Source organism: Lagenorhynchus albirostris, chromosome 2 (assembly GCF_949774975.1).
Source record: "Lagenorhynchus albirostris chromosome 2, mLagAlb1.1, whole genome shotgun sequence".
NCBI classification, from domain to species: Eukaryota; Metazoa; Chordata; class Mammalia; order Artiodactyla; family Delphinidae; genus Lagenorhynchus; species Lagenorhynchus albirostris.
The window spans coordinates 83639785-83651532 of NC_083096.1; the positions used below are offsets into that span (position 1 = coordinate 83639785).

The following is an 11748-nucleotide window of genomic DNA, read 5'->3' on the forward strand; positions in this document are numbered from 1 at the left end:
CCATCACCCATCATCCTAATGTGTGCACTTTTATTGTTTTTCCCTTCCTGCTGAGGTGGAGATCTGTGAGGAGGCCAGAGACTCCAGACGTCAGACCACATGGCTGAGTTGGAAGGTACAGACATGGCTGTGGCTCCTGGGCTGGGGAGGAGATCATGGTCTGCTTGTAGAGCACACTTGATGGAAGTGTGGGCATGCACACCTGGAGTGGAGAAATTCCACAGCGCCTTTTATGGGAAAGGACGGTTTTTAATCTCTTTTAATTAGAGGAAGAGGACAGCTGCATCAGGAGACAGTTACGAGTTTTCTTCGACCTCACAGGGAGGTTTCGTTTGAACTCGAGGCTTGGGGAGGGGAGGGCCTTTTTGCAGGTGAACTTGTTTGCCCAGGGTAGGAGGAGGCCTCTTCTTCTGCTGGTGCTGGACACGGGGGCCAGGAGGCCTGGGACGATGAGCGGGTGCTTGGGGACGATGACCAGGTATTGGAGGCGTTTGGGACATGGCTGGATTTTGAGGAGTTGAGCCTGGAATTTGGTGGGGCTTCCAGCCCCTTTCCTCAGGGGTCAGTCTCTTCCCTCTTATCTCCATCTCTTCATCTGCAACAATAAAAACCTCGGGAGAGTTTTTCTTGGCAAGATACAATCAAGATCAATATAACTATTTATTGAGTGCCCCTCCTGTGTACAAGATGTCATGCTAGCTGCTCTGGGGGATACGATGAGGAAGCAGAAGCCACCTCTACCCTCTAGAGATTCCAGGCCTTGGGGGGGGGGTAGGGGAGACAGAAATGCCCACCAGAAAAATAGAGGGAGAGCCCAGGGCTTTAGAGACCAGTGGGGGATAGTTTTGTGCCTGGGTCTCCAGGGAGCAGAGAGGGCACTCAGACCCCAGCCCTGCCTCTGAGTCATCCCAGGGATCATGCCCTAGAGCACCTCAGGGTTACGGCCCTTGTAATAGGATCTGAGTAGTCAGAGAGGACATTAGTCACTCCCTGCCTTTGGATGGGTCTCTCAGTTAGATCTGCCTTCCACCCAGTTCTGCTGTCATTCACCCACACTGCTTCGAGTCGCCTGGACGCTCCCTGAGCCAGCTCCTCGCTTATGAGCATAACTTTTTCATTCTAGGTGAGTTGTCAGACTGGCCTGATTCAAGGAAGAAACACTCACAGCCCTAACCCCTCCCTTTGGAACAGTGAATTGGAAAGGGGATATAAACATCCAGTTTTAGAACAAGTGAGTCCCTGATGTCCTGAAATTTTACCTGTATTCCTAGGAGCTTGGTCTTGAACCCACCTTGGCCACACCCTCAGGAGAAGACAAGGTGTTTCTTCACAGAAATTGTGTTTCGAAGCTTATCTTTCTACCCACATAGATATATGTGGCTCATTCAACATATGTCCACACAGCTGTATACCCAGTCAGCCTCAGGTGGTGGATTCCAACGAGGCCAGCCTGGATGGAGCTTCTCAAAGCTCCCACATGGTTATCACTGAGAATTTGTTTTTCAAAAATCAAGCTAACCACAAAATGGAACAAACCGTAACTGCCGGTTACAGCCCTGACATTCTGAAACTACCCATCTCCATTATTTTCTTTCCAGACTCTAAGTGCCAGACCCATGAGTTGTTTCCACGGGGATTTCACCCAGGCCTGTGGTGGGACAGAAGAGAGGGAGCTTACCATTTCTCCTACTCCTCTGTTTTTTCCTCTTGCTAATGTAGAAAACGAGTAGTGCCACGAAGACAAGGAAGAAGGTGCCTCCTCCGCAAATGCCGACGATGAGATAGATATCCAGACCTTTCTCTGCAAGAGGAACAGACGTGGGATGGATGGGAGCGTCCTGGGAAGAGGGGCCATTTCGTTGCTCTGGCCAAGGACTCGAGGACTCCTGCCTCCTCTCTTTCAGATAGAAGAGCTTGGTGGGACTTTTCAACCTCAGGGAAGCCAAGCTCATGGAGGCTGTGAACTGGGTCAATACCTGAGCGGGTGCAGGGTCCAGGATAAGCCCTCTCAGAACGTTCCTTGGAGAACTGCTCTCCTGAACCACAAATGCCTGATTCTTCACGTACCAAGCACTGTCCCCTATCAAGGAGAATGTCACAGAAGTTTAGATCTGAGAAAGAGTTTAGAGAAAATCTAGGGTAATCTCTAGTTTCACAGACAAGGCCCAGAGAGGGAGGATGAGTTGCCTGAGGCCACACAGTATCCATTCCTGAGTGGTGCCTTTAAGCAGCCCCTCGTCTCCATGTTTCTGCACTGTTTTTCCAGCTTCATCTCCGGCTGCCCTCCCTCGTCATGATGTTTTCTCACCCTCTTGACCAGAAAGTTTCTAAAGACAGGATACATGTTTCATGTGTCCAACCCAGTTCTCTGACCTCAGAGGCAGCACCCCGTCCCAGATTTTCCCTGGCCTGTGAGAGAAACTCAGACACACGGTGAGTTAGCAGCAGCAGTGGACTTGATCTTCAGCTCACGGATCTTCAGCTGCTGTCATGCAAGGAGGATAACAACGACTGTGTTAAGAGAAATGGGTTTGAGAGCAGGCTCTTCTAGGCAAGAGCTGTGTGACCTTTGGCAAGTTACTCCACCTCTCTGAGCCTGTTCCTGTCTTTAAAAAATGGAGATAAGGAACTTATATCACAGGTGGCTGCTGGAAGTCAATCAGATAATGGATGTGAAAGTGCTCTGTAAACTGTAAAACTACACACAAAGATCAGGGTCTGCTCTGACTACAGTTCCGTGCACCGGTGCTTCTGGGAGCTATTTCCCGGGAGGGATGCTGGGCCATCTGCCCTTTTGTGAGTCAACAGCAGTCACAGAGGCAGCAGCTGGGGCCAGGGTTCAGGGGACTCGTACATCTGGAGAACAAATGGAGTTCTGCCCAACATCACAAGGAAACCCTTCTCTAGCCAAACATTCCTGGGAAGATACTGTTGTTCATGAAGCCCAGGATGGGCCCCAGGAGCAAGTCAGAGGCTCAGAAACGAAACGAAACAGGTTTCCAGACTGCGGTGGGTTGTTACTCCTTGCTTTCTTTCCTAAGTCTCCCTCTGACCCACTCTTTGCCTGCCAGTTACGCAGCCTCTCTATGCTCTGTGGATGAAGCGGCTTCCATTGGAAAAGCAGGCATAATCCTAACCTGCTGTGAAACTGGACCGGGAAAGTTAGGGGGGTCCTTTAGGCTCTGCCTGCTTGGAGGAAGGGCCAGGGCTATTGGAGTCCACCTTGGGCTGAGCCAAGGACTTCCCAGGGTCTGACCTGGGTGCGGGGGGGCATGCGCCTAGGACCAGTTGGGGAGCAGGGACTAAACCATGCAGCCACTAGCTTGTCTTCTCAGAGTCCTCAGGCAGGGCAAGCACGCCCCTATCTGGGCACACTTGGGAATGTTGGAGTGCCTTACACAGTCTGTTCACAGATTCGTCCAGCACAGCCTCTGGGGGCTTTCTGCGGGGAATGCTCCAGTGTGTCTCAGAGGCAGCTGTGGCTCTGTCATCGAAAGCTATGTCCTCACAGTCACTAAATCCAGCCACACTCCTTCCTGCACTCCCTCTTGGAGATAATGTGCCCACGAGTTTATGTGGTGGAGTCCTTCTTGTGTGTCCAAACCTGCTCCTTCCTCCTACTATTTCGGTTTTAAGTACATGCTCATCTTTTCTGAGCCAAGTGGTTAATCTTGTCATTGCTCCACTCTGCCTTGGCCTTTTAGGATGAAACATCCAGGTCCATTTTAGGGTTTTCAAGAGCAGCCCTGTCCTCCCCAGTCTCCCCCTAGGTATGCCTCCCATCTCTCTAGTGGCCCCTTCCCAGACTGGCTCCCACTCTGTACCACAGAGTAAGGGACAGGAATGCTCCAGTCTTCCAACCTCATCTTCCCCCAAAGCCCTTCTTCCCTCGCTCCATCCCTCATGCACACACATTTTTATACTGGTGGGATCTAGTTAAAATAAGCGTGGAGTAGGGCTGCCAGATAAAACACCGGATGCCCAGTTAAATTTGAAATAAACAACGAATAGTTTTTAGTATAAGTATGTCCCACGCAACACTTGGAACACATTTATACTGTCTCTTTTTATTTGCTAAATCTGGCAGCTCTAATCAAGAGCCTCCTAAAAGGGGATTAAGAGCTTGTGAAGTCGAGGAGGGGCGACTTCACTCACTGTGCCTTAGTGATGGGGGGCACGGAGGGACGGCTGGTGGGCAGACATAGACCTCACGGGAGGTGAAGGGACGCTGGTCTGAGCGTGTGACTGGCAGACTCTAGCATGGTCCCCGCTGAGCCCTGCCTCTGGTATTCCCGCTGGTGTGAGACCCTTTCTGATTAAATGTGGGCTGGACTTACTGACAGGCTCCTAATGAATAGAATACCGCAGCAGTGATGCACCATCTATCACTCCTGAGATCAAGTACAAAAAGTCAACGGCTTGGGCTTCCCTGGTGGCGCAGTGGTTGAGAGTCTGCCTGCCGATGCAGGGGACACGGGTTCGTGCCCCGGTCCGGGAAGATCCCACGTGCCGCGGAGCGGCTGGGCCCGTGAGCCATGGCCGCTGGGCCTGCGCGTCCGGAGCGTGTGCTCCGCAGCGGGAGAGGCCACAACAGTGAGAAGCCCGCGTACCGCAAAAAAAAAAAAAAAGGTTGCTCTGGGGGAAGTAGCTGCCATATTGTAAGGCAGCCCAATGCCGCCCCCGTGAGTGAACTTGGACATGGATGCTCCCCCAGTAGTGCTTGCACCTGACTGACATGACTGCAGCCCCTGCCTGTGTCTTTTTTTTTTTTTTTTTTCCTCCAAACTAGAAGCCAAGACTCCTGGCTCCCAGAGCAGGCCACCTTTCAAAAATTACTTCTAGGGCTTCCCTGGTGGTGCAATGGTTGAGAGTCCGCCTGCCGATGCAGGGGACACGTGTTCGTGCCCCAGTCCGGGAAGATCCCACGTGCCGCGGAGCAACTGGGCCCATGCACCACAACTACTGAGCCTGTGCTGTAGAGCCCACGAGCCACAACTGCTGAAGCCCTCGCACCTAGAACCCAGGTTCCACAACAAGAGAAGCCACCGCAGTGAGAAGCCCACGCACCACAACAAAGAGTAGCCCCTGCTCGCCGCAACTAGAGAAAGCCCACACACAGCAGCGAAGACCCAACACAGCCAAAAATAAATAAATTTATTTAAAAAAATTACTTCTAGGGGTCACATGAGGCTGGTGGTCCAGGGAAGAGCTTAGACTCTTGAAGTTTCAGAACTTTCTGGTGCTGGGCTGTCTGCTCTGAGGCAGTGAGACCATTGCCCACCTGTGTTCATGGTCCTCCCTGGCCTCGAGCTCTTCTTCCCCCCAAGCCTCTAACTCCCAGGGTTTCTACAGCCCTTCTGCACCTGCCCCTGATAGGAGGTGCCAGCCATCTCCCCTCCAGAAAGGAATCTTTTTTGCTCCCTTCTCCATTATTGCCCTAGGAGCCACAATCATGGTCACTGACTAGCTGAGGGATCGTGGGCCAGTCAGCTTGCCTCTCTGGGAAGTGGCGGTCTGTGTGAGATCACCGTCACAGCTCCTTTTATCTCTTCAACTCGGCAATTCTTCCTCCTAGCAGAGAATCTTTTTCATTGCCTGAGGTTATACCATGCTCTCTGAGAAGATTCCCAAGATGGGCAACCATAGAGCACTACCTCCTCTCTCCTCTAGGACTTCCCTTGAAGATTTCCGGGGAAAGGGGGTATGTTTTCAGTCCTCACCCTGAGCCAAGCATGCCTCCTAGCCCAAGCACCCAGGCCCTGGAGCGGTCCTCTGCTGTGGGCCTCAAAGGCCGTGTTTGTGAAGTGAACTTGGGGTGTCTGACCAGTGCCCACCACGCACCTGAACAGCTGATGGTCACCGTGCTCGCTTGGGCACCGACATTGTTACTCGCCACGCAGCTGAATGATGCAGTCCGTTTGCTCTTCCACTTGTATGTGATGACCTTCTGATGACTTTCTTTGATACGGGTCTCATTTATAAACAGTTTTAATTTAGGGTCACTTCCTTTTGCTACCTCACAGATCAGGGTTCTGTTGGTACAACTCCAGGAAATTACAGGTTTTGAGACCATCTCTGGAAAGAAAAGAAAGATTCAATTCATATTAGGCCATTTACTGATTGTAAAAGACATACCTATTTATAGAGGGGAAATTGAGTTAGTTTGGGACCAGAAAAAATTTCAAAGATCCCTAGCAATTTTCAAAAACCATTTCTATTTCATTTTATTTATACAGCACATTCACAACAAATTTATTTCTGATATTTACAGATACATTATATCAGTAAAAGATACATCATATCACAGGCTTATGTGCTGTTTTAGACCTTAAAATGTTTTCACATATCATTTCATCCCAACAGAGAGGCACATGTTTTTCTTCTTGTTTACAGATGAAGTGCCCAAGGCTCTGAGAGGTTAAATGGACAGTCCAAGGGCACCCACTAATAAATGGCAAATCAGGAGAGGAGCTCACCCTTCCAAATCCAAGTTCAGTAGTACGGGTAAGAGGTTTACCACACCCTGCTCCCCATATGCTCAGGAGCCTGTGAGGGATAGCGGGGTGGGGGCAATGCTTTAAAAGCAGCTGGGAACTTGTCCCTGGAGGACTGGTACATGTGTAGCCTGGGGCCTTGGTCACAAATGAAGCAGCAGGTCCTGGGAGCAGGGGGTCAGGTGTGCAGTTCAAGCTCTGGAGGGAGAGAACGCCTTCAGCGTCCCAGAGCTGCTGGACCTCACCACTGGACCTCACTGGACCTCATCCACAAGAGAAGGATAAGAAAGACATTCCCCACCTATCACAGCAGGGATGACATGTGACAAAGCCCTGGCACACTGACAGGTACTGACAATATTGGTGGTAGTTGTTGTAATCGTAATCATACACGCCCTGCCTCTCCTTTTCTGACATGATAACATTCGAAGGCTGCGTCATGAAAGAAAAAGCCCTGGCCTTGGTGTCAGTTGGGCCGGGTCCATATCCTACTCCACCACTTGAGAGCCGTGTGACCAACTTCTGCCCTTTTTCTCATCCTTCCCTCTCTTTCCTCAGACTTGCCACTTTCCTCTCTCAGCATCCTTCCATTCTTTATGCAGATGGATAGCTTTTTTTTTTTTCTGATTTCCTCCCTCCCAGACAATAATATCTTCCCCATGAACTTTCTCACCAAAGTTCATTTCCGTCCCAAAATATAGGCAGGCAGAAATTAAGGGTTTTCTTTTTCCCATCCCGGGATTCGGTGTGACCCAGAATGAAGAGGATGGAAAAACATCACCATATACAAGAAGACAGGGTCAGTGCCTACCCTAGGGGTTGAGTCAAGGAGTTTGCTTGTGTTTTCAAAATGGAAATACTCTTTTTTAAATTTATAACAGTAAATCACATCACTGCAAAAATGGATAAAATACCAAAAAAGTTTCAAGAAGATTAAAAACCACTTGCAATTCTACTACCCAGAGTCAATAATTATTAATGTTTCGCTGCATCCCTTTAACAAATGTTTTCTATGCCATGCATACCACATATAAATAGTGTTCTAGAAACTAAAACTGGATCGTAGATTTTTTTAGTCTGCTTGTTTTCCTTTAATGATCTATTATGAAATTCTTTTAGGAACACCAATAAATATACACTTTCATCATCTTATTAAATGATCTATTCTTGATTTAATTAATAAGTTCCTAACTGCTGGGGACTTTAAGATCCTTTCCAGTATTTCACTGGTATGAACCACCCAGAGATGAACAGCCACTCGAAGTCATATCTTTACCTACATCCTCTCCGTAAGATACTTTCCTATACGAGGCATGGTTGGATCCTGTGGGGCACGTCTCACAGATGAGGCTCTTTGATTCCAGGTTGCTAGGACAAACTCTTTCTCCACTAACATCTGCTTTTGAGGGGCCTTCCACTGGTTCCTCAGCTGGCAGCAGCAGCCCCCTCCTTAAGGAGCTGTGGGTACCAAGGTTGGAGACTGAGAAGCATGGAGGAACTAAGAGATGGGGAGAGCACGAGCACTGAGGAATCAGGTATAGTGTTCCAGGTGCCCAAGGCACCTATGCTTAGTTGTCTCCCTGAAGCCTTGTCCCACGGAATAGCCGATAGTTATTATTATGAAAATCAGACTCAGAGCAGACAGAGAATTTGTCCAGGGTCATGTGGCAGGAAATGGTGCCTGGACCCACAAATTGACACGCTGTGTGACATTCACACACACACACACACACACACACACACACAATGAGATGGCTGCTGTGTCATGGAAAGATCTGTGTCTTTTGGCAAAGGAGTGAAGGTTTATTTTTGAGGTCATGAAAGCATTCTAAAATTGATTGCGGTCATGGTCGTACAACTCTGTAAATATACTACAAGCCATGGAATCATGGCTGAATTTTATAGTATGTGAATTATACCACAATAAAGCAGTTTGGGGTGGTGGGTGGGGGAATGTCACCATCCTTGCTAAAACTAGCCTTGGGTTTGGATCCTGACTTTGCTCCTGTCAAGCCACTTCTGTTTCCTTATAGATAGTAAGGGGATAATAACAGCTACCTCTCAGGATTGGTGGCAACCTTAAATAAGATCCTGTAGCAAAGCACGTGACATCTCACTGGTAACCATTATTACCACTGCAGTACCAAAGGAAACATGAATGTGAAGCTCAAGTTCAAAACAGGACACTCAAGCCCATGCTGGCAGAGTCACGACATCTGTGGTTCCCAGAGCCCACAAGCAGAAGTCCCTTCTGGCTCCATTCTGTCTCACCCCATTTCTGGAATGTACTCTCCGTCCTGGTGCAGGTCCAGGTATGGAAAGTTGTCATTTGCAGAGGAGCTGACAATGTCTGTGACTGTTGGAGGGGGGCTGCTACCAGTTCCGAGCGCTCAAGAACAGGGCTGGATGGTGACTCTAGGTAGGAGGAGGGGGCCCGTCCTATGGCAGCGTTTGCTGTGTAAAGCACGGAAATGCTTATTTGCTCACTGAATCTCTGGCTGTGCTCACGCTGGGGTTCCTGTCTTCCTCTCCAAGCTAAGTACAGCTTCCTCTTCTCACTTTTATCCACACCCAGCCAAGTGACCCCTGGACTTATGACTTCATTTTCACTTGCATTCTATTGTACTTCCTCTTCCCTGTCTCCCAAACTCAAGCCACTTTGCTCATCCTTTCTCCACACATGACCCCCGACGTCATCGTTCTTTAGGCATTTTATAGGCACCCTTTAGTCTAGGCCACTAGTTATCAGCTTTGGCTGCTCATTAAAATCACCTGGGGAGTTTAGCACCTACGATGCCCAGGCCCTGCACCAAGAAACGCTGATTAAATTGGTCTGGGATGGGACTCAGCACTGGTAACTTTAATAGCACCTCAGCTGATTCCACTGTGAAACCTGAATTGAGTGTCACCGACCAGCCCTTCCCTACTTCACTTGGAGTAAAGCAGCAGCTTCCTAGCTAGGCTTCAAGCTTCCATCTTCAATAGCTACTACTACCCTCCCAGTACACGCAGAGACATACAAAGCCACACCTTGTGTATTTTCTACAGATATCAGCAACAATCATCTTCCACCTTTGATCATGCCGATGTTGAGCTGATTAGAAACAAGGGCTGTTCATCCTTAAATTCACCATTTCCAGCCCTTTTCTGCCTTACAATTACTCCTTCAGGACATCCTGGCTTGAAATTGTCTCTCTGGATGGAAGACCCACTGCCCTCCAGTCAGCCTCCCCTTCCCAGTCTCGTACCTAGCTTGCCCTTCAGCATCCACCTGGAACGGCCACCTTTTTCTTCTGCCCACCTGTTCCCCTCTTCGTGATTAACGCAGGATCTTAATCCAGATCCTTCACTCAACCCTGCATCCCCGCAGCCTCTGAAGAGAGAGTTTGAGGTATGTAGACTTGAGGGTCTATTAGCTGTGGATTCCATCTCTCTCACAGGACTGGAGTCTGCACCGAGGTAGGAGGGATGCATTCGATTTCCTTTAGGGCTCCCCCAAGGCCAAGGTCAGGGCTGGGGACATTTCATAAATGCTATTCCTCCACTTGCTAAATAGCGCCCATACTGAGATGGAGGAATTTAGGGGACAGAGACTTACCTTGAACCTTCAAATCAAATGCTTTCTCCAATATGTTTTTTCCATTCAAATCATATACAGATACTGTGTAGACGTCGCTATCATTTCTCTTCAGAGCTTTAATTTTCAGAGTTCCATTTTTTAACATCACATACGTGTCCGTTATCTGGTAAGGTGGCTTGTCTTGTTTTAATTGTGCAATCTTGATTTTGTTTTTGTCCCATCGTGTATCTGCTACCCCATCATTCATTTGAAAACCAGGAATGTCCAGGTTGATGTCATGATCCAGGCAACCCCAGATGACTTCAGTATTTTCAGAGACCTCACCTACAAAAAGCAAGAAAGTTACTGAGGTAGCTCACTGCCGAGGAAAGCTGGGCTGTGACCTCTCTGACTCTTGCACTCACTTCAGGGTTGCCAAAGAAGCTTCTAATGGTGACAGTGGAGACCCACGCACCAACTTACCTTTGGTGGAAACAGTGAAAATCAGAAGGAAGCTGGTTAAGATTTTACATGTGAGGCTCATCTTTGGCGTTAGTTTCCTTCTTGTGATTCTGAGCTCTTCTTTAAAAAGGAACTGAAATAACACCAGTGGAATCCACCCCCTGAGAGCTTAACCACGTGCCTCTCCTTTTTGCTTCTTTACAGTGACATAGAAAACAGACACACACACACGTGCGCACGCGCGCACACACATACAAAACCTGGCTGATGTGCTCCTTTGCCAAAGCAGGTATATTTATGAGTGTGTGTCTTCTTATAACATTTTAATCCTCACAACAACCTTGAGTGGGTTTTATTATTCCCGTCGAAGAGAAAAGGAACTAAGAGGCTAAATAAATCACTCAGGATCCCCCTTTAGTTAACAAGGAGCCAAATTCAACCATACGGCCCAACTTCTATCCGTTCTGCTGTAATGTCCCTAACAGGACCACATAGAAATATAGGTAAATGTTTGTAAGCGAATAGCTAGCAGAATACAATCATTTATTCCATGATTACAAATACTGGAAAATGTATACATACTAAACAATTATGAAAGTGGATTTTTTCTCTTTCTCAAAAGGCATTTTAAATGTTCTAAGACTGTTTATGTGATAAAAAGAAACAAATACAAATTGAGTCTCAGCTGTAAATGCTTCAAATCCCCAAATCTTATGTTTAGCATACATTTTATAACTATATTGAAATTCACAGATAGGTAAATAAAAAATTGTTCCAAAACAAACAAAAATGCATTGAGACTATGAAATGCTATTAAACAATCAGAACAAGTCATCCAAGAAACATTTAAGATGGTTAACACTGTAGATGGTTAAGGAAAGGAAGAGATAAGGAGAAAAAAGAGAAGTGCTAGAGGACAGGAGAAAGACAGAGGAGAGAAACGTGTGAGACAGGGAGAGAAACAGAGATGCCCTGATGGACACAACCAGAAAAAGAGGCACAGAGAGACCCAGCTATAGAGAGAGGAGCACCCAGTTACAGATTTCCAATGTAAAATTCTAGCCTTATGATTCTTTAGGATAGAGTGAGCAAAAATCTGAAAAATTGTGCTTGTTTTCTGTTTCAACTGTAGGTGCAACTATGGATGTCCTGTCTCAGAAAGTTGCCCAGGAAATGAAAGTAAGTCAAAACAATGGATCTCAACCACTGGGCAAAAGGAAGCCTGAATAGGAT

The 11748-nt window shown here is 47.8% G+C and overlaps 1 protein-coding gene across 1 annotated transcript; it reads right to left on the minus strand.

The window, feature by feature from the left end:
* Positions 1–247: 247 nt before the first annotated feature.
* CD2 (CD2 molecule) lies at positions 248–10625 on the minus strand. The gene is made up of 5 exons (XM_060142387.1): positions 10537–10625; positions 10093–10398; positions 5842–6075; positions 1679–1801; positions 248–595 (listed from the first exon to the last, which is right to left on the minus strand). Exons 1-5 carry the CDS (start codon positions 10595–10597, stop codon positions 297–299), a joined length of 1023 nt encoding a protein of 340 aa, XP_059998370.1. The 5' UTR covers positions 10598–10625; the 3' UTR covers positions 248–296.
* Between the last annotated feature and the right edge of the window lie 1123 nt (positions 10626–11748).

Bases quoted from the DNA above. Each gene is read 5' to 3' on its own strand.
- CD2 (XM_060142387.1), bottom strand. From the start codon at position 10,597: ATGAGCCTCACATGTAAAATCTTAACCAGCTTCCTTCTGATTTTCACT. The intron at 1,802-5,841 runs GTGCGTGGTGGG...TTCCTCTTGCAG, and splicing joins GGTGACCATCAGCTGTTCAG to AGAAAGGTCTGGATATCTAT. The intron at 596-1,678 runs GTAAGCTCCCTC...TTATTGTTGCAG, and splicing joins ACAGAGGAGTAGGAGAAATG to ATGAAGAGATGGAGATAAGA.